Source organism: Trichechus manatus, unplaced genomic scaffold (assembly GCF_000243295.1).
Source record: "Trichechus manatus latirostris isolate Lorelei unplaced genomic scaffold, TriManLat1.0 scaffold00086, whole genome shotgun sequence".
Taxonomy (NCBI): domain Eukaryota; kingdom Metazoa; phylum Chordata; class Mammalia; order Sirenia; family Trichechidae; genus Trichechus; species Trichechus manatus.
In genome coordinates, this window is record NW_004444022.1 from 6499143 (window position 1) to 6522939 (window position 23797).

At 41.1% G+C, this 23797-nt stretch overlaps 1 protein-coding gene across 1 annotated transcript in view; it reads right to left on the reverse strand.

Annotated features, from left to right (window-relative positions):
• Positions 1-22520, reverse strand: part of IRAK3 (interleukin 1 receptor associated kinase 3) — a 75008-nt gene extending 52488 nt beyond the window's left edge. The window contains exons 1-2 of the mRNA XM_004381540.3: positions 22303-22520; positions 4084-4266 (exon numbers count right to left, since the gene is read on the reverse strand). Of these exons, the coding sequence (XP_004381597.3) occupies positions 4084-4266; positions 22303-22447 (328 nt within the window). The 5' untranslated portion in view covers positions 22448-22520. The remainder of the gene's footprint in view (positions 1-4083; positions 4267-22302) is intronic.
• Positions 22521-23797: the final 1277 nt, after the last annotated feature.

The window sequence follows — 23797 nt, forward strand, 5'->3', positions numbered from 1 at the left end:
TGCATGTAGAAATTTTTGAAATGGTGTATCTTTGGCTATGTATATTTTCACCAAAAAAAAAAAATGTCGAGAAGGGAGAGGGTTGACATGTCGTGGGGTTGTTAACCAATGTCATAAAACAATATGTGTACTACCGTTTCATGAGAGACTATTTGTTCTGTAAACCTTCACCTGAAGTACAATAAAAAAATTAAAAAAAACCCAGACTTCCTGGCCCGATGGAGACTGGAGAAACTCTAAGAGTATGGCCCCTGGACACCCTTTTAACTCAGTACTGAAGTCACTCCAGAGGTTCACCCTTCAGCCAAAGATTAGACAGGCCCATAAAGCAAATAATAATACACTTAGCTCAACCACGTATACAAGACTAAACGGGCACACCAGCCTAGGGGCAAGGATGAGAAGGCAGGAGGGGACAGGAAAACTGGATGAACGGAAATGGGGAACCCAAGGTCAAGAAGGAGAGAGTGTTGACAAGTCGTGGGGTTAGCAGCAAATGTCACAAAACAACACGTGTTAATTGTTTAATGAGAAACTAATTTGCTCTGTAAACCTTCACTTGAAGCACAAAAAAAAAAAAAAAAAAAAAAAAAAAAAACCTGACCTCTAGAGTTTAGGATCTGAAAGGTCAAAAATTTCTCTAAAATAAAATATTTTAGATCGTACTTCGATAAGTAGCATTTGGGGTCTTAAAAGTTTGTGAGCGGCCATCGAAGATACTCCACTGCTCCCACGCCATCTGGAGCAAGGGAGAATGAAGAAAACCAAAGACACAAGGGAAAGATTATTCCAAAGGAGTAACGGACCACAAGTACCACAGCCTCCACCAGACTGAGTCCAGTACAAATACAGGGTGCCTGGCTACCACCACCAGAGAGGGTCCCAGACAGAGCTGGAGAAAAATGTAGAACAAAATTCATACTCACAGAAAAAGATCAGACTTACTGGTCTGACAGAGACTGGAGAAACCCCAAGAGTATGGCCCCGGACACCCTTTTAACTCAGTACTGAAGTCACTCCTGAAGTTCACCCTTCAGCCAAAGATTAGACAGGCCTATAAAACAAAACAAGACTAAATGGACACATCAGCCCAAGGGCAAGGACAAGAAGGCAGGAGGGGACAGGAAAACTGGTAATGGGGAACGTGAAGACATGCTGACATGTCATGGGGTTAGCAACCACTGTTACAAAATAATATGCGTATTGTTTAATGAGAAACTTCTTTGCTCTGTAAACCTTCACCTGAAGTACAATAAAAAAAAATTTTTTTTTCTAAAATAAAAGCCATACCACCAAACTGAACAAAATTTTAAGGAAAGGTAGGTAAAAACAAATTATCTGGATAACTAATGAATCTGCCCATCAAAGAAAGATTAAATCTTTTCATACATTTTCAATTAGGAGCTCAACTCCTAATTCAGTGAGTAACTATCATAGGGAACATCTGCTCAGCAAGTGACACTTATGTTTCCAATGAGTCATTATATCTTTACCTTTAATAACCTATACAATGAAGTTTTTCAAGGTTATAATTTAATTCAAAATATCAACTCAATAATTACAACCAAATAATGCTATTTTACTTAGTAAAGGACTCAGAGCAAGGCACTACCTCCTCTTAATCTCATGTTTTCCTCGCTCTTTGTACTAAGCCAGTAAAGAAGTGTTTTTCCACCAACCAGATAACATCACATTTTTAAAAAATCAACTTTGAATGCGCAACAGACTGGGAGCTAGCCAAGAATGTGGAATTTTTGTCTACCCACAGTCCAAATCATTCTCCACTGTATAAACAAACAACAGAGTGAAAGGATACCCTAAAATCTATTCCAGAACACTGAGGTATGAAACATAACCACATGTCCTATCAAAGTGGTGTGAGTTTATATTGTAAACAGCAAGCTATGTGGGTGGTTTCAGCGGCTGGAAAAGGCCCAGATAAGGAGAAGGCATTGCATTTATAGTTCCCAGGAACTCACCACATTTCACTCGACCAATCAGCTTCTATACTAAACTAAGTGAAGAAATAGTGCACAAAAGACAAAAGGGATTAGCCAAGTATATAGATGATATCATGGTGGAAGCGTACCGGCAACTGTCTAATATCCTATTAATAAGAAAAACCCACAAAATAAAAGTCAATCTGAAGCTTCAGTTTTCTGGTACAAATCTCTCAGGATTTCTTCTTTGTTATGTGCGAGACTTCTTTGGGTGATAAGGTAGAGGTTCCTGTGCACTAAATTTATTGTCAAAGAACAAATGTGCAAATATACAGGACTAAAAATATGCCTGGATGAAAAGAACCAAAGAATAAAGACGTTAACTCAAAGAGCTTCCAACCTAAGAGCCCTGCATCTATAACTTCAGACCCAATAGCACTCACAATCATTATTGCTGATGTGAAAAAATCTAAGTGGAAAAAACACAACAGGGGACACTTGGAGACTTATTGACAAAGAAAAAGATTGGAGAGCACTTCATGAGCTTTACTTATGAAGTTGTTCTAAACGTAAGGAATGACACAGACAGACAGACAAGTCAAACAAAGGGGAGAATTAGGGTGCTGCGGAATGGATAGTAAACAAGCTAGGTAGAGATAGAGGCTGTGGCATAAAAACAGCAGTGAAGATAAATCTCAGGATTACTATGGAGGTCTCATTTGCACCAAAAATACAGGGGGAAACAATCCCAATTATCTTTTTAACTTCTAATCATATGATAAAACAAATTATAGCAATAGCTATATTTTACCCAAATGTGATTCTGATCATGTTTATGATTCAGAGTCTTAGAGTTTTAGATAGAGAGCTGATTCTATTAGCAAAAAAATGAAACATAGGAAGGTATAGTTTGTAAGTAAAGGTTAAAAACACCAACTGTAAAGTGGTAGAAAAAAATGTGTTGTAATAAGTTAGGCAATGAAGGAAGACTGTGTCATAAAAAAGGTGACGCTCAGAAGAAAACATTCTTTGATGGTTACAAGAGTAGCAAGGGAGGGAGAGAGGGGTAGTCACTAACTAGATAGTAGACAAGAATTATCTCAGATGAAGGGAAGGACAACACACACTCCAGGGGAAGTCAGCACAATTGGACTAAACCAAAGCTAACAAGTTTCCTGAAGACAACCAAACACTTCGAGGGACAGAGTGGCAGAGGCAGGGCTCGGGGGACCATGGTCTCAGGGGACATCTAGGTCAGTTGGCATAATAAAGTTTATTAAGAAAATGTTCTGCATTCCACTTTGGTGAGTGGTGTCTGAGGTTTTAAAAGTTAGTGAGCGGCCATTAAAAGGCATCAATTGGTCCCAACACACTTGGAGCAAGCAAAGGACAATGAAGAACACCAAAGATACAGGGAAAATATTAGCCCAAGAGACAGAAAGGGACATAAACCAGAGACTCCATTAGCCTGAGACCAGAAGAACTAGATGGTGCTCGGCTACCACCAATGACTATCCTGACAGGGAACACAACAGAGAGTCCCCGATGGAACAGGAGTAAAGTGGAGTGCAGAACTCAGATTCTAGTAAAAAGACCAGACTTAATGGTCTGACTGAGACTGGAGGGACCCGGGAAGACATGGCCCCCAGACTCTCTGTTAGCCCAAAACTAAAACCATTCCTGAAGCCAACTCTTCAGACAAAGATTAGACTGGACTATGGGACATAAAATGATACTCATGAAGAATGTGCTTCTTGGCTCAAGTAGATACATGAGACTAAATGTGCAGCTCTGTCCGGAGGTGAGATGAGAAGGCAGAAAGGGACAGGCTGGTTGAATGGACATGGGAAATCCAGGGCGGAAAGGAAGAGCGTGCTGTCACATTATAGGGAGAGCAACTAGGGTCACATAACAATGTGTGTATAAATTTTTATATGAAAAACTAACTTGAACTATAAACTTTCACTTAAAGCACAATAAAACAAATGAATGAATGAATGTGAAGCTGCAGGGGGCCCTTCAGATAAGAGCACTGACATATAGGATGACTAGTCAATCTCTTGGAGAAAAGGCAGTATTTACACTTACAATTACAATTCCTATAAGATGGATTGAGAGCCATATTATAATAATAAGTGTTTACCATGGTTTGTGATTAAATGGATAGCTCGATGATGACCCATCTCCTGAAGAATCTGTAAAAGGTCACCGATGGTCTTGTTTTTCTGTGCCCAGGACCAAAGCAATTCTCTTGTTCCACTTTTACCTTGTTCCACATATTTTTCAATGTGACGAACATCCAGCCAGCTGCTTGAAAGCCGCTCCGCTGTGGAAATTGCAACAAGAAGAACCAGAGAACAGTTTACTTTTATTGGAATGCTTGTTGCTGTGTACCTTATATGTTTTATTTTATTTTATTTAAAACTTTTCATTCTGAACTAATTTTAGCGTATACCCCTCACCCAACCTCTCCTAACATTAGCATCTTACACAACCACAGCACAATGATCAGCATCAGGAAATTAATATTGGTAGAATACTAGTAACTAAACTGCAGACCTTATCTGAATTTCATTAGTTTTTCCACTAATGTCCTTTTTCTGTTCTAAGAGTCTATCCAGTTTCCCACACTGCAATTAGTTGGTGTTTCTCCTTGTTGTTGTTAGGCGCTGTTGAGTCAATTTTGACTCATACAACCCGACTGGACAGAGCAGAACTGCCCCATAGGGTTTTCAAGGTTTATGGAAGCAGACTACCACATCTTTCTCCTGCGGAGCAGCTGGTGAGTTCGAACTGCCAACCTATCAGTTAGCAGCCAAGCACTTAACCACTGCGCCACCAGGGCTCCTATATTTTTCCTTAGTCTTCTCCAATCTGTGACAGTTCCTCAGCCTTTCCTTGTCTTTCAGAACAGTGAAATGATGTGTTCTCAGGGCACAATACCAACGGGTTCACGATCTGGATGTCTTATTACAAGTAAGTTACTCTTATTATACTTGGTTAAGGTAGTGTCTGCAAAGTTTCTACACTAGAAATTTATCTTTCTCTTCATAATTAATAAATACACTGGGGAGATACTTTGAAACCCTGGAAATAGCCTGCTTCTCCTCAAACTTTGCCCACTAATTTTAGCATCCATCAGTGGATATTGTTCACCACATTTATCACCGTGATGTTTGCATAATGGTGATTTTCTATTTCACTTTTCCGTCTATGTTTACTAACTATTAATTCTTCAGTTAAAAAAAAAAAAAGCTGTTCCATCTCCTCCATATATTTATTTATTCGATGATGTATTTATATCAGTATGGACTCGTGTACATTTATTTTATTCAATAAGTTAAATTCCAACTATCATTATTTATTTCGTGGCTAAAATTGTTTAAAACCTTTGTCCATGCAGGTTGGCGCCTGTGTCCTTTTGACAAGTGCCACCCTTTTTTGAGCACTTTCTTATTTTCTAGCACAAAAGATGTTCCAGACTCATTTTGCATGTCCCCTGCTCTAGCCCTAGAATTAACTATTTCTGCAAGGAGCCTTGATTCCTTTTATTGTGGAATGGTGTTTAAAAGCCAAGATATGGATGCTAGATGTGCTCATTGCTGCCCAGGTTTCACTGCTTCTAAGTTCTCCAAGCAGACAGAGCTAGAAAATACATGTATACATACTAATCCATGCATCTATATTTCTCTGTCTGTGTACATATTAACCACCACTCATCTGTCAGTCTGTCATACCATGGTGCTTGCGTGTTGCTTTGATGCTGGAAGCTATGCCATCAGTATTTCAAATACCAGCAGCGTCACCCATGGTAAACAGGTTTCGGTAGAGCTTCCAGACTAAGACTAAGAAGAAGGACCTAATGATCCACTTCTAAAAAAAACTGGCCAGTGAAAACCTTATGAATAACAGCAGAACAATGTCTGACATAGTGCTGGAAGATGAGCCCCTCAGGGTGGAAGGCACTCAAAATACAACTGGGGAAGAGCTGCCTCCTCAAAGTAGAATTGACCTTAGTGATGTGGATGGAATAAAGTTTTCGGGACCTTCATTTGCTGAGGTGGCACAACTCAAAATGAGAAGAAATAGCTGCAAAAATCCATTAATAATTGGAATGTGGAATGTACGAAGTATGAATCAAAGAAAATTAGAAATTGTTTGAAATTAAATTGGCCATTTTGAATCAGACAATCCTGTGGTCTACTATGCCAGGAATGACACAGTGAAGAGGAACCACATTGCATTCATTATCAAAAGGAATATTTCAAGATCCATCCTGAAGTACAACACTGTCAGTGATAGGATAATATGCACACATCTACAAGGAAGACTAGTTAATATATTATTCAAATTTACACACCAAACACTAATGCCAAAGGTGAAGAAATAGAAGATTTCTACCAACTTCTGCAGTCTGAAGTTGATCAAACAGGCAATCAACATACACTGATAATTCCTGGTGATCAGAATGCAAAAGTTGGAAACAAAGAAAAAGGATCAGCAGTTGGAAAATACGGCCTGGGTGATGGAAACGACACTGGAGATCGTATGATAGAATTTTGCGAGACCAATGACCTGTTCATTGGAAATATCTTTTTTCAGCAACATAAATGACAGCTATACACGTAGACCTTGCCAGACAGAATACACAGGAATCAAACTGACTACATCCATAGAAAGAGACGTAGAAGAAGCTCAGTATCATCAGTCAGAACAAGGCCAGGGGCTGACTGTGGAACAGACCATCAATTGCTCATATACAAGTTCAAGTTGGAGCTGAAGAAAATTAAAACAAGTCCACCGGAGAGCCAAAGTATGACCTTGAGTATATTCCACCTGGATTTAGGGAACATCTCAAGAACAGATTTGATGTAATGAATACTAACGACTGAAGACCAGACAAGTTATGAGATGACATCAAGGACATCATACATGAAAATAGCAAGAGGTCATGAAAAAGACAGGAATGAAAGAAAAGCGAAAATGGATGTCAGAAGAGACTTTGAAACTTGCTCTTGAACTTAGAGTAGCTAAAGCAAATAGAAGAAATAATGAAGTAAAATAGTTGGACAGAAAATTTCAAAGTGCAGCTCAAGAAGACAAAGTAAAGTATTATAATGAACTGTACAAAGACCTGGAGATAGAAAACCAAAAGGGAAGAACATGCTTGGCATTTCTTAAGCAGAAAGAACTGAAGAAAAATTCAAGCCTTGAGTGGCAATACTGAAGGATTCTGTGGGCAAAATATTGAACGACGCAGCAGCATCAAAAGAAGATGGAAAGAATACACAGAGTCACCGTACAAAAAAGAACTGGTTGACATTCAACCATTTCAGGAGGCAGCATATGATCTAGAACCTATAGTGTTGAAGGAAGAAGTCCAAGCTGCGCTGAAGGCTTTGGTGAAAGACAAGGTTCCAGGAACTGATAGAATACTAACTGAAGTGTTTTTAACAAATGGATGCATTGCCGGAAGCACTCACTTGTCTATGCCAAGAAATTTGGAAGACAGCTACCTGACCAACCAACTGGAAGAGACCCATATTTGTGCTCATTCCAAGGAAAGGTGATCTAACAGAATGTGGAAATTATCAAACAATATCATTAATATCACAAGCAAGTAAAATTTTGCTGAAGGTAATTCAAAAACAGTTGCAGCAGTACATTGACAGGGAACTGCCAGATTCAGAAGAGGACATGGAATGAAGTATATCACTGCTGACGTCAGATGGATCTTGGCTGAAGCAGAGAATACCAGAAAGATGTTTACCTGTGTTTTATTGACTATGCAAAAGCATTGGACTATGTGGATCATAACAAATTATGGATAACACTGCAAAGAATGGGAATTCCAGAACACTTAACTGTGCTCATGTGAAACCTGTACATACACCAAGAGGCAGTCCTTTGAACAGAACAAGGTGATATCGCATGGTTTAAAATCAGGAATGGTGTGTGTCAGGGTTGTATCCTTTCACCATACTTATTCAATCTGTATGTTGAGCAAATAATCTGAGAAGCTGGAATATATGAGGAAGAACGCAGCATCAGGATTGGAGGGAGACTCATTAACAACCTGTGATATGCAGATGACACAACCTTGCTTGCTGAAAGTGAAGAGGAAGTACTTACTGGTGAAGATCAAAGACTACAGTTTTCCGTATGGATTACACCTCAACATAAAGAAAACAAAAAACCTCAGAACTGGAGCCATAAGCAACATCATGATTAAAAACAGGGCTTCATTTTACTTGGATCCACAATCAACACCCATGGAAGCAGCAGTCAAGAAATCAAACGACGCATTGCATTGGGCAAATTTGCTGCAAAAGACCTCTTTAAAGTGTTAAAAAGCTAGGATGTCTTTTGAGGACTAAGGTGCGCCTGACTCAAGTCACAGTATTATCAATCACCTCATATGCATACAAAAGCTGGATAATGAATAAGGAATACTGAAGAAGAATTGATGCCTTTGAATTATAGTGCCGGCAAAGGATATTGAGTACTGGTATACCACAGACTGCTGCACTGCCGAAGAACGAACAAATCTGTCTTGGAAGAAGTACAGCCAGAATGCTCCTTAGAAGTGACCATGGCAAGACTTCATTTGAAGCACTTTGGACATGTTATTAGGAGGGACCAGTGCCTGGAGAAGGACATCATAATTGGTGTCATGGTTTGAATTACGTCCCCCAAAAAAATGTGTGTATCAATTTGGCTGGGCCATGATTCCCAGAATTGTGTGGTTGGCCTCCATTTTGTGATTGTAATTTTATGTTAAAGAGGATTAGGGTGGGATTGTAACACCACCCTTACCCAGGTCACATCCCTGACCCAATGTAAAGGGAGTTTCCCTGGGATATGGCCTGCACCACCTTTTATCTCTTGTAAGAGATGAAAGGAAAGGGAAGCAAGCGGAGAATGGGGGACCTCATACCACCAAGAAGGAGCACCAGGAGCAGAGCACGTCCTTTGGACCGGAGGTTCCTGTGCAGAGAAGCTCCTAGTCCAGGGGAAGGCTGATGATGACGAAGACCTTTCTCCAGAGCCAACAGAGAGAGAAAGCCTTCTCCTGGAGCTGATGCCTTGAATTTGGACTTGTAGCGTGCTGGACTGTGAGAGAATAAACTTCTCTTTGTTGAAGCTATCCACTTGTGGTATTCCTGTTAGAGTAGCACGAGATGACTAAGACAGTTGGTAAAGCAGAGGGTCAGCAAAAAAGAGGCAGACCCTCAACAAGATGGATTGACACAGTGGCTGCAACAATGGGCTCAAACATAGCAACGATTGTGAGGATGGCGCAGGAACTGGCGGTGTTTCATTCTGTTGTACAGTGGGTCACTATAAGTAGAAACCAACTCATCAGCACCTAATAATAACAACAATAGTATACATTAAAATGAGTTTACTGGGGGACATCTAGGTCAATTGGCATAACAAATTTTATTAAGAAAATGTTCCGAATCCCACTTTGGTGAGTGGCATCTGGGGTCTTAAAAGCTTGTGAGTGACCATCTAAGATGTATCAGTTGGTTCCATCCCACTTGGAGCAAAGAAGAATGAAGAAAACCAAAGACACAAGGAAAATATTAGCCCAAGAGACTAAAGGACCACATGAACCTGAGATTCCACCAGCCTGAGACCAGAAGATCTAGATGGTGCCCAGCTACAACCAATGACCGCCCTGACAAGGAACACAACAGAAAGTCCTGGACGGAGCAGGAGAAAAGTGTGGAGCAGAACTCAAATTCTGTAAAAAGACCAGACTTAATGGTCTGACAGAGACTGGAGGAACCCCCGAAGCTATGGACCCTGGATGCACTGTTAACCCAGAACCAAAACCATTCCTGATGCCCACTCTTCAGACAAAGATTAGACAGGACTATAAAACAAAAAATAATACATGTGAGGAGTGCGCTTCTTAGTTCAATCAAATACACGAGACCAACTAGGCAGCTCCTGTCCGGAGGCAGGATGAGAAGGCAGGAAGGGACAGGAATAGGTGGAATGGACACAGGGAACCCGAGGTGGAAAGGGGGAGTGTGCTATCACACTGTGGGGATTGCAACTAATGTCACAAAACAATATGTGTATAAATTTCTGCACGAGAAATTAAGTTGAGCTGTAGACTTTCACCTAAAGCGCAATAAATAAAATAAAATAAAATGAATGTATACTGTTACTTCTAATTCTAATCATATATTGTAGCTTTTTATCAGTATTACTTTGTTATCGAATAATAAGAAACTCTGCCCTCACCATCTACAATATATTTACTTGATTGTTCAATTAAATTATACACAGTTTCAGAATTGTCCCGTGAGAAACACATTCACTAACTAAATTAGAGCATTTATGTACAATTCCTTTTTGCCTTTAATCTTAGAGTATTCAGTTAAGATATTACTTTCTACAGTTACTTGGGTTAGTTCTTTTCTTCCTTACCCTCTTCAGTGTGGTTTTCATTTGTAATACAGTTAGGTTTATTCTAGTTAGGAATGCTGTTTTAAATTTTTGTTCCCTACTGTCATGCTGCTGAATATTTTTGAGCACGTACAAGCTAATATCTGGGTAGGATCAGGAAAATGATTTATCAAGGCACTTGGCTTTTAGTTGCTAAAAAATATTATATATGACTTATTTAGGGTGTGGTATAAATATCTTAAAGCTGTACTGAATGTATATGAGTTTTACAGCACCCTGAGTTAAAAGGATTCTTCAAGTAAAAAATTATACTGCCTTTCTGTACAACATCCAATTGTTTCTTTTTTTTTTAGGTTTTTAAATTTTTTTTTATTGTACTTTAGGTGAAAGTTTACAGAACAAATAGTTTCTCATTACACAGTCAGCACGCATATTGCTTCATGACATTGGTTAACAAACCCACAACATGTCAACACTCTCCCTTCTCGACCTTGGAGGACCTTTTCTCTTTTTTGGTGAAAATATACATAGATAAAGACACACCATTTCAAAAATTTCTACATGTACAATTCAGTGACATTGATTACGTTCTTCCAGTTGTGCTGTTATTGTCACTATACTTTTCCAAATTATTCTATCACCAATGTCTTCAACTCACTGCCCCCAGGCTTCCCATCAAACTTTTGAGTTGCTGTTGTCAATTGGATCTCACATAATTATTTTTTCTTTTTTTTGTACTTTAAATGAGGGTTTACAGAATAGTTTCTTATTGAACAGTTAGTACACATATTGCCCCATGACAATGGCTAACAACCCCACAACATGTCAACACTGTCCTGAGAAAGGACAGCCTTGCGTTCCCTATCACCAGCTTTCCCGTCCCCTCCTGCCTTCGAGTCCTTATCCCTGGACTGCTGTGCCTCATTAGTCGCATTTGTACAACTTCCAAACTTTAAAGTGTATTTTAACGCAAAGGAGGGAGAAAGAAGGCAAGTCTAGAGCCAAGTCTAAAACTATGAGTATTTCTAGAGAGAGGCCAATATTTAAGAAAGTGTTGGAAAGGGTATGCTATGGTGTGGGGGTGGGGAAGCATCTTGTGTTTAAGTTTGAAAATTCCACAGAAGAATGAACTCTGAGCCCCAGAGACTACACCATCTTCTAAGAAGAAAAGCTGCCTGTCAAAATAGAGCATTGCCTCGGGCCTCTGGGTGCATGGGGGCGCACAGGGGTTTAGAGGGAGCTCTATCACCCACCTACAGTGTAACTCGAGGCAAGTCACAACCTTAACGAGCAGTCTCAAACTTTTCATTAGTAAACGTACTTCAGGAAAAAAAAAGTTGCTATAGAGTCAATTGGAGTCCTGGGGGCATAGTGGTTAAGAGCTTGACTGCTAACCAAAAGCTTGGCAGTTAGAATCCATCAGCTGCTCCTTGGAAACCCTATAGGGCAATTCTATTCTGTCCCATGGGGTTGCTATGAGTCAAAATCGACTCAATGTCAATGGGTTATGAGTCAATTCTACCTTATATAGTAACCCCAGGTGTTGCAGAGTAGAACTCCACAGAGTTTTCAAGGCTGTGACATTTTGGAAGCAGATCACCAGGCCTTTCTTCCCAGGAATTCCAGTCCTTTGATGTAGTCCCACCCAAAATACACACTCAATTTAGCCGCTCTTCCTTGGACTGCACTTGAGGAGACTTTAAAACACCTCAAGTCTTTAAAACACTTCCTTGTCTCATAATTAGCATTCCAACAAGGGAAGTCTATGACATTTCACACAGTGAGGGAAGGAATGTGAGGTTGATTGGACAACAGCTGGCTCTGCAACAGGTGTGGGTGGAGTAGGGCAAGGTTTACAGAGGCTGATGGAAGAGGAAAGGCCTGTCACACAGGGAGTTACTCCAGGAACGGCAAAGGGGGCATAAGGGGGCAGATTCTCACAGGTCCTGGGTATAAGCGTAAGAAATTAAACTTCATTCTGGAAGCAGTGGGACCAATCTAAGATGTCTGAGAAGGCGATGCAAAGACGGAAGCTTTATTTTTTGGAAATCCGTCTGGTGGCAATAGTAGCAGTCTTTTACACAATATTTGCACATAAAAAGGCAGTATCATTTCATAGCTTACAACAGTTCTCACAGTAGGAAATGGACAGTTCGTAACTATTTAGGAAATTCAGGGGTTGTCAGCTTTCCCAAATCATTCCATCCCCCATTTTGCTTTTGCTTTTTGAAATTTCTGGTTTTCCCTTTTAAAGTGCAACAGGCTATGGCTCTGTGCTCTCCCACCCTTGACTTGGCTGAGAAACTGCTAATGTACAAGGCTCTCCCCTTGAGCACAAGTCTGGATTCAGCTGGAGGGTAAATAAACAGATGCCAGCTGAGCTGGGCTTTTTAGTTCTCTAACACTGATGCTTCTGTCTTTGCATCACCTTCTCAGAAATCTTGGTTTTGAGTTTGTACTACGTCTAAAGAAAGCTAGATTAGGCAAAGGCAGTTTTCTAGTCCTATAAATCCACCGTGTGAAACTCACCCAGGGCTTAGTTAAAATGGATGCTGGCTGCATGTATAGATTGCTTCAAAGACTAGAAATGAAATATGTTGTTGTGTTCTCTAACTGGAGATTCACAGTGCAACCTTAATAGCTTTTCTCTAATGATGATGCATTCTGAATTGAAACACCACTAAAGAGTATTATTAGCTTCCATAAAATGTATAATCCATGTAGATAAAATTCTGTAAAACAATAGCTTCAATTTGATGCTACAGGAATGCAAACTCTTGACATGTTAATTATATTCCTCAATATTCATAGGTTCTTCCAAGCCTTCCTTACTTGTTTCCTTCCAAAACATAGGACTTTGTTTATTCACAGTATAAAACAAATAAAAATTAGAAGGGACTTCTAAATGACTAATTGTGTTGTAAAGTTAAGTGCATTATAAAATAAAAAGGCAAATTAAGAAAAATATGCCTTAGTTAAGCACTGTTTAAAACCACTCTGTGTAAGGCAAATATTCTTTTGTTCAAAGACATCTTGACATAATATAAGCCAAAAAGTCCATCTGAGAAGTTGAGAAATCAGTTTATCTGAAGACAACTTATTTATTGTTTAACAGTCACTCAGCACTCAAAGGTCCACAGAGGATGTTTTGAGAATGCATGCCTGTCTAGGTAACAGTAACCGCTGGGGATTTCGGTTGTAGAAATCATATCTCCATATGCAAATATGTATCTGAAGGGGTTTTTCAGACCAATGCACACACCCCTATTTGGCGTCTTTATATTTGCATATAGTCACATGTCAAAACCCCCAGGAAATTAAGACTGCATTCTTGCAAAGTTTGTTTTAAGATACATAACAGAAAAAAAAAAAAAAAGATGGCCCTTTTCTATCTTTCTACAAAGCATACAAAGAAATTAATGAATTTTTTAAAAAAAGAACATTTAAGATTGAAGACAATTTTAATTCCATAAGTAAATAGAACAAAACAAAACTTGAAAGTGTAAGTTAGCTCTACTGCTTTTATTAATCACTCAGCTGCTAACCAAAAGGTGGGCAGTTCGAATCCATCGGCGCTCCTTGGAAACTCTATGCAGCAGTTCTACCCTGTCCTGTAGAGTCGCTATGAGTCGGAATCGACTCGACGGCAATGGGTTTGTGTTTTTTTTGGTTTTTTACTTTACCAAGCATGATGTCCTTCTCCAGGGACTGGTCCCTCCGGATAATATGTCCAAAGTAAGTAAGGTGAAGTTTCGCCATCCTCGCTTTTAAAAGGAGCATTCTGGCTGTACTTCTTTCAAGAAAACCCTGTGGGGCAGTTCTACTCTGTCACATGGAGTAGCTGTGAGTTGGAATCAACTCGATGGCACCGAATAACAACAACAGTTAAATTTTACAAGAAATAATATATCCATACTTTAAGCCTCTCTGTATTTTTCACCCCAAACCTAAGTAGGACTGTGCATGATTTTTCAGGTGTCCTTCCTCCATCCGACATACTGTCATTCCGAGACCCGCATGAGGACCTGACATTAACTATCTCTGGGAGAGAATTTAATAACAATTCACCCCTCAACACCAAGGTTTCAGTCTAGATCTCAAAAGCTGTGTAATTCCATGCCAAAAAAAACCAAACCTAGTGTTAAGTCGATTTTGACTCATAGCAACCCTATAGGACAGAGTAGAACTGCCCCATAAGGTTTCCAAGGAGTAGCTAGTGGATTTGAACTGTCAACCTTTTGGTTAGCAGCTGAGCTCTTAATTACTGCGCCACCACACCCAGGTTTTAATCCCTAATATTTCCTCATACTTTATTCCCTTGTTAAACTTCTTTATAACATCCGTATAAAAGTCTATTTCTTAATTAAGTTGCAAACGCCTTAAGAAGCAGGGACTATGACGTTGCATCTAGCACAATGATTTGTCTAAGATTCTGCCTAACAAGTTTTGGATGCTTAATAAATGTCTGTTCATTCATTAACTCATTTATCAACAAATGTTTACTGAATGCCTGTTTGTGCTAGGTACAATTTTAGATGCCAGGGAATTCAGCAGGGTACAAGGCAGACAAAAATTCCTGCCCTCATGAAGCTTATTTCCTAGTGGGATAGATGGGCAGTAAACAAAAATATATATAAACATGAAGTATGTGAGAGGTGATAAATGCTACAGAGAAAAACAAGGTAGAAAAGGCTCTTAAGCGAGTAGGGGTATCATTTTAAAAGCGTGGTCAGGGTAGGTAATAGTTCAACAAACACACGAAGAAGGTGAGGAAGCAAGACTCAAGGTTACCCGAGGGAAGAATTTTCCTTGCATGTTTAGGGAACGACAAGGGGGGCCAGTGTGGCTGGAGTTGATGGAATGAGAGGTAGAATGAAGTGAGAAAAATCACCTAGGGCTGTGGTGTTTACTCCGAGTGAGATGGGAAGCTATTGAAGGGTTCTGAGTAGAATAATGGTAAAATATAGTTTAATGTTTAACAGACTCACTGGCTGCTGTGCTGAAAACAGACTCAAGGAGGACAAGGGCAGTAGCAGGGAGTCCAACTGGCAGAGACTGCTGAAATAATCCAGATAGGATCCGATAGTGGTTTGGAACAGAATGGCTGTGGTCATGGTAGTAAGAAGTGGTCAGATTATTAGATACATTCTGAAGGTTAAACCAAGAGCACTTGCTGACAGACAGAATGTGGTTTGTGACAGAAAGCGAGACGTCAAAGGTGACTAATATTTTTAATGGAAGGATGGAGTTGCCACTAACTGAGATAGGAAAAACTGTTTAGTCTGAGATGTCTATCAAGTAGACACGTAGATGGGTGAGGATGAAGTCCAAGAAAGAGACCCAAGCTAGAAATCTGGGCATTATTAGTATATAGATGGAATTCACAAGGTAGTGGGTATAGTAGATAAACAGAAAAGGTCCATGGACTAAAACCCAGGGGCACTCAAAAGATGAGAGAGATAAAGAGGAAACCGTAAGGAGAAAAAAGTAGGAGCATCATGTTGTAGAAAAAAAAAAGTGCTTCAACGTGTCAAATGAGGTGAGGACTGAGAACCAATCATTGGATTTAGTCATGTTGACCTTAGAAGAGAGGAATTTCAGTGGATTGGTGAGGGTAAAAGCTGCATTGGGGTGGGTTCAAGGGAGAATCCACCACCCATCTGCCAGTTTGTCATACTGTGGTGACTTGCATATTGCTATGATGCTGGAAGCTATGCCACCAGTATTTCAAATGCCAGCAGGGTCACCCATGGTGGATAGGTTTCAGTGGAGCTTCCAGAGTAAGACAGACTAGGAGGAAAGGCCTGGCAATCTACTTTCAAAAATCAGCCAATGAAAACCTTACGGATCACAGTAGAATACTGTTTGATACAATGCTGGAAGATGAGCCCCCTAGGTGGGAAGGCACTCAAAATACACAGTGGTTACAACAATGGACTCTAGCATATCAGTGGTCATGAAGATGACGCAGAAGAGGCAACGTTTCTTTCTGTTGTACAGAGGGTCGCCATGAGTCAGAGCCTAACCAGGGCAACTGACAACAACAAGGGAGAATGGGAGGAGAGAAATTGGAATATAAATAGCCATTTTCAAGAATTTTGCTATAAAGGGGAACAGCAAAATGAGTGATAGATTATAGAGTAGAAGTGAGGTCTAGAGGGAACATTGTAGGATGGAAGAGAAAAGTGGTCAAAAGAACATAGGCGCTACTCTGCCTTCAAAGAGGAGAAGCATAGCTCCCTACTCCTTAAGTCTGGGATGCACATAGTGACTTTCTTCCAAAAAGTACAGTAGGAAAAGAGGTGGGAGGGGGAGGTAAAGAGCAACTTTATAGTAGAGAAACCTGACAAACACTACCTCATCCAAGTGAACAAGGTCTACATCATCAGTGATAAGTCACGTTGATAGTACCTACCCTTGATACTATGTGAAGAAAATGATGCTTTATCTCTGTCTGTGATCTTTCTTCCAAAAACCCAGGACCTCCGTTTAACCATGAGAAAAACATCAGGTAACTTCCAATTGAGGGACATTCAACAAAATACCTGACTCCGCAGAACTGTCAAGGTTAGCTCTGACTGAGCTACAACAGAGAGTCCCAAACAGAGCGGGAGAAAAATGCAGAACAAATGATCAAATTCACAAAAAAGACCAGGCTTTCTGGTCTGACAGAGACTGGAAGAACCCCTGAAACTATGGCCCCTGGACACCCTTCTAACTCAGAATTAAAGCCACTCCCAAAGTTCCTCTCAGCCAAAGATTAGGAATATACCATGCACGGCCAGAAGAATGAACAAGTCTGTCTCGGAAGAAACACAGCTAGAGTGCTCCTTGGAAGTGAAGGTGACGAGACTTGTCTCACATGCTTTGGACATGTTATCAGGAGGGATCAGTCCCTGGAGAAGGACATCATGCTTGGTAAAGTAGAGGGTCAGCAAAAAAGGGGAAGGCCCTCGACAAGATGGATTGACAGTGGCTGCAACAATGGGCTCAAACATAGAAACAATTATGAGAATGGCGCAGGACTGGGCAGTATTTCGTTCTGTTGTACTCAAGGTCGTTATGAGTCAGAACCAACTCCACGGCACCTGACAACAACATAAAACACACAACAACACATGTGAGGAACGTGCTTCTTAGATCAATCAAGTATACAAGCAACACCTACCCAAAAACAAGACCAGAAGGCGGGAAGGGACAGGAAAATTGGGCAAATGGACCGGGGAACCTAGCATGGAAAGGGAAAGGGGAGAGCGCTGACACAAGGCGGGATTGCAACCAATGCCAGGAAACAATTTGTGAATAAATTTTTGAATGAGAAACTAATTTGTTCTACAAACTTCCACCTAAATCACAAAAAAAAAAAAAAAATTATCGAAAAGAAAAAGAAAGGAAAGTCTAAGAAATCGTAAAAGGAGACAATGACAACTAAATGTAATGTGGTATCCTAGATGGAATCCTGGAACAAAAAAAGAACATTAGGTAATAACTAAGGAAATCTGAATAAAGTATGGACTTTGCTTAACAATAATGTGTCAATAACAACAAATGCACCATATTAATGTAAGACACTAATGATAAGGGAAAATGAGTGCTGAGTACACAGGAAGAGTGTGGAGTATATGGGAACTCTTTGTACTATCTTCTAAATTTTTCAGTATATCTAAAACTATTCTAAAAAAAAAAAGTCTACTAAAAAGAAAAAAGAGGAATACAGGCTCTGGAGTCTTCCTGGTTAGAATCCTAGTCTGCCATTTCTGAGACTGTGACTTAAGGCAAGTTACTTAAATTCTCTGAGAGTCAGTTTCTCTGTCTATAAAATGGAAATAGTAAGAGAACCTACCTCATAGAATTTTTTGTGATAAGTAAATGACATAATCTATACAAAGTGCTTAGCACAGCGTCCGGCAAATAGTTCAGTGAACCAAAAACCAAACCTGCTGCTGTTGAGTGGGTTCTGACTCAACAGTGACCCTATAGGACAGGGTAGAACTGCCCCATATGGTTTTCCATGCCATGCCACATCTTTCATGGAGCAGCTGGTAGGTTCGAACTGCTAATCTTTCAGTTAGCACCCTAGCGTTTAACCACTGCGCCACCAGGGCTCCAAGCACTCAATAAACCAAAACCAAATCCAATTCTGACTCATAGCGACCCTATAGGACAGAGTAGAACTGCCCCATAGAGTTTCCAAGGAGTGCCTGGAGGATTCAAACTGCCTACCTTTTGGTTAGCAGCCGTAGCACTTACCACTACACCACCAGGGTTTCCAAGCACTCAATAGATGGCAGCTATTCTTATTACTTTTAATCTTTTATTGAATATTCAACTACAAATTTAATGTGATTTTACATTTAATTGTTTTAAAGTTATTAATAATAATTTCTATGATAATTTTCCTTCCTTTCCTGAGAGGAAGAAAATTGAATACAACCTACTACAGAGTATCTGAAGAAAAAAAAAAAGTTTCTCGGTGTACTGTGAGTATTGAGAGGTTTTACAGTATGAACCAAAAACAAAAAGATCCATTGCTGCGGAGTTGATTCCAACTCATAGCACCCTGTGGGACAGAACAGAACTGCCCCACAGGGTTTCCAGGGAGGGGCTGGTGGATTTGAACAGCCAACTTTTGGTTAGCAGCCGAGCTCTTAACCACTGTGTCACCAATGAACTGCTCCAAACAATTTAATTTAAATACCAATCTATGGTAATGTAATGAAAAGAACGGTCACCAGAGGCTTTGTGCATACTTTATAATGTCTGTAAGGTGTTGTAAGTTAACATTTTCCAATCTAGTTCCTGCTTTCACTAGAAAGCCACAAAATCATCAATATCAACCAGAAGATATACTGTCTTGTCATTACATATTTCTAATAGCGATACCTCACAAAAGTGATGTGAAGATTCACACGTAGAATATGTTTAAAGATACAAAGAATTAAGTAGAGTAGTGAAAGAGTATAGCAGACTAACTTATATTAAGATACTATTAAAGAGGAGAATTTGACCTAAGCAATGGTTCCCAAAACACACTGCATAGGAATCACCATGGGGCCTGACAAATAACCAGAGACGCTGCACTCTCGACCCAGACAGCTTCAAGGGCAGAGCCTGAGCATTTGCATCTTTATCAGACTGCACGCCTGCACTTAATAAAACAAAGATTTTTGTCTGAATTATTTCTGATGATTACACTTAACACTTGCTCAAGTTTCCTCAACTGTCAGGCTTGTGGACAACTAGCCTACTTAATCCTGTATACATTGATCATATCATATATATTGCTATATGATCTGCCTTTTTCTGAGCTGCCTTTGTAAACACAGCTTTGATAATTCACTATCAAGAATCATGATTACCTTGAGGCAGTTTTGCCTCTCACTATTACAGTTGTCTTCTAATATGGAATTTAGGGCCCTCTGTACCTTGAGGCTCTGAGCTGTTGAGAGCATAAAAGGGACTGTCCTTAATTCAAGGAGCCCTGGTGGCACATGTGGTTAAACTGCTTGACTGCTAACTGAAAAGTTGGCAGTTTGAACCTACCAGCCACTCCTCGGGAGAAAGATGTGGCAATCTGCTTCTGTGAAGATTACAGCCTTGGAAACCCTAGAGAGCAGTTCCACTCTGTCCTACTGGGTCGCTGTGAGTTGGACTTGACTCAACGGCAACAGGTTTGGTTTTGGTCCTTAATTCAATCTTCCAACACTTTCCCCCTCCCCCCTAAGGTCAAGTTTTCCCTATCCTGCACCTCTTACCCCCTCTCCCTTCACTGTACCAATATGAAAACACAGTAGCCCTCAAGGTCCTAAGCTGAGCCAGCGTTCCTTTTTCGTTGAGCCAACAATTCATAAAGCAACTAGTCAGTTCCGGGTCTCTTTCAGAGCTATGTGGTCCAGGCACTCAGTAGGCACAACCTCCTGAGCAATGAATTACAGCTTGGAGTATCAAGGAGTAAACACTCTAGCCCTTTCCACCAGCAAGGCAGGGCTGTATGCATGAAAAGGCTCACTGAATTGTTCTTTCCTGCCAGAAATGGCTGTGCTTTAGGGAGGCTCTGAGATGCAGCAGAAAAGAGCACAACAGTAGCTGTAAACTTGAGGAAGTTGTGGGGGGAACTATGGAGGGGTTATGGTTAATGCACAGGCTCAGGATCCAGACTGCCATGGTTCAAGTCCTGGCTCTGCCTCTTCTTAGCTGTTGAACTTGAGCAATTTACTTAACCTCTTTGTACTGTAGTTTCTTCACCTGTTAAAACATTGGTGGTGACAACAGCACCTGCTTCACTGCGCAAGTGGAAATTGAAATATGAGACAACCGATGTTGCATTTCTCTGCTTATTCAAAAAAGATAATTAAAAATAAAAAAAGAGAAAATCCAGCAACACTGAGCTGGACTTCCTGAGAAGCGGCAGTGACCTAGGGCTGAGTGTTGACTGCTCCTTTCAGATTGGGCACATGTATGTTTTCATTTTCACAGTCTCCACCAACCTGCTTCACTCACGAATGTTACCTACCTGGTCCCCTTCACTACCCATGGACTGGATGGACTAAGAACATTTTTCTCTCACAAATTCAGTAACTGCAGGAAATCTATGGGTGCAAATACTGCTCAAGCCATCATCCATTTAAAAAAGATCTGGTAGGGGAGGAATCTTATCCCTCAAATGAGTACTGGAAACTTCTATTTTTTTCCAGGAACCAAAGAGTTGAGTATCTTTTTCTGAGATGTTTATTTAAGGGCCATAATTTAAAATTACAGAGCTTATATAAACAATTTATAAATAACTGGGAGCCCAATGCTACAATTCCAGAAAGTGTGATTACGTTGTTGGTCAACCAATAAACAACAAAACTGTTCTCTTCATAGGTCTTCTGCTATTCTTGGAAAGAAAAATAGTTCTTTTGGAGAATTTAATGTTTTGACATAACTATGTTTATTTGCAATTAGCGCTAAAAGTGAGATAATGAAGTATCAAAATCTAACAACATAAAGCCTACACTTAATAAAAGTATTGTCTAAATCATTTCTGATGATTTCATTCAACCCTTCAACACTTCTCAGTTGCTCAACTTTCCACAATGTCTGCATAAAATGGAGTTGTAAACCCAATCTTCTAGATTAAAATAAAAAGCCATTCTTTAGCATAAACCTTCATTCCCCAAATTGGATAAATAAGCAAGATACATTTATTTAAGAAAATTGGGAAGCAAGTTAATTACAAATAATATTTTAGTCTAGCATTTCACCATCAACTTAATTAAGCTGGGGACTTGGGGTACATTGAAAACACCAAAGAATAAATATTTTAGAGTTATAAAAATGTTTTAACATGTAAATTATATTCTGTGGTAATTTTGCAGAGAGAAAAGACGACTTGACGAAACATTCCGAACCGGATAAGGCTGAAAAGTGATAGAAATAGGATGCTATCACGCTGGTATCCTCCTTTTCCAAACCTCTGTTGTTGTGCGCCCTCAGGTCATTCCATTCCATAGGGTAGAACTGCCCCCCCACCCCCATAGGGTTTCCTTGGCTGCCTTTCTCATGAGGAGTGGCTGTGTGGGTTTCAACCTCCAATCTTTAGGTTAGTAGCCAAGTGCTTAACCATTGTGCAACCTGGGCTCCTTTTCCAATCCTCTGTTCGCTTAATATTACGATACCCGAAGTTTCCTTAAAAGAGGAGAGGGAGAGGGGTTTCGGGGAATATTTACGCCTACTTCCCAGGGAGAGGAAAGAACGGTTCCAACAGATGGAACCTTTCGGAGGCCGCGCCAGTCCAGCGCGCCGTCGCAGTTGCCCAGGAGCGCGCAGAGCTCGCCCCGCAGCACTGGCGGCAGGTCGCGCGGAGCGTGCACACCGCTGCCCCCACCGCCCCAGCCCCCACCGCCCCAGCCCCTTCCCCCCGGCAGGGGCCGGGGGTGGGGGAGGCTGCACTCACCGAGGCCGCGCCAGCCCAGCGCGCCGTCGCAGCTGTCCAGGATCGCGCAAAGCTCGCCTAGCAAGGTGGGCGGCAGGTCGAACAGCAACGTGCGTGCCGAGAGCGCGCCGCGGGCCCCGCCGATCCGCGCCGCCGCCCAGGCCATGGCTAGGCTGCCGAAGACCAGGGAAAGGCAGAGGAGGGATGCGAAGCCCAGTCTCCCTCCACCCCCGCGAGCTGCTGTTACACAACCGCGGAAATCCTGCTTCCTCGACAGAGGCCTTGGTAGCAGAACGCGCTGTGCCCAGGTCTTCAAGGGGCGGACCCGCATGACGCAAGGCGCCTCTCCCCAGAGATGCCTCTGTGGACGCCCGGCCTGGCTGTGCCGTCCCCAAGCCTCTGGTTATCCTTTCCTTACTGACTTCATGTTTTGAACTGAGTCCACTCATTCCTCTGGTTTAGGACGTGACTGAAGAGACAAGGCAAAGAGTGAGAGCTGGAGAAAGATGAGAACTGCAGAACTAATACCTGGGTGGTGCAGACAGTTAAGTGCTCAACTACTAGCCAGCAGGTTGGTGGTTCGAACCCACCTAGAGACTACTGGGAAAACAGGCCTGGCGATTTGCTTCTGAAAGGACACAGCCTTGAAAACCTTGGGGAGCAGTTACACTCTGCACAAAATGGGACTCCATGAGTCGGAATTGACTCAAGGGCAATTCACACCACCACCACCATCCTGTCTGCCTGTCCTCGGATGGGCTATCTTCTGGTGTAAATGGTTATGAAACCAGTCATTACTTTTTTTTTTTTTTTTTTAACATTTTATTGTGGCTTGGGTGAAAGTTTAGAGAGCAAATTAGTTTCTCATTCAACAGCTTAAACACATTTTGCTTCCTGACATTAGTTTCAATGCCCTCAATGTGATAGCACTGTACCCACTTCCTCACTGAGTTCTCCACATTTCCATTAGCCCAGCTTTCCTGCCCCTCCCTGCCTACTGAACTTTGTTTTGGGGCAAACGTTACCCTTTTGGTCGTATAGTTGATTGTTCTGAGGAGCACATTGCTCACAGGTGTTACTGTTCTATTATCGGCCTGTCTATTGTTCAGCTGAAACGTGCTCTCCAAGCAGTGGGGTCAGTTCCAGGTTTGAAGGGTGTCTAAGGGCCATAGTCTCAAGTGTTCCACCAGTCTCTATCAGACCAGTAAGTCTGGTCTTTATGAATTTGAATTTTGTACCACATTTTTCTCCCACTCTGTCCAGGACCTTCCATTGTTATCCGGATCAGAGCAGTCGGTAGTTGTGGGGATATATGCCATTTAAACATGGCTGCACTATTGACAGCTGCAGCCCCCACAGGCCTCTATGCTGTATGCGACATGTTGGAGACTTGTCAGCGATGAGAAAGAGATTAGGCACGACTTGTTTTCCCAAACCGATTGTCCTGTTACTGATTGGCTTGTTTACCTGAATTCCTTCTCCCTTGCCCGAAACTTATTGTTACTCACCCAAAGCC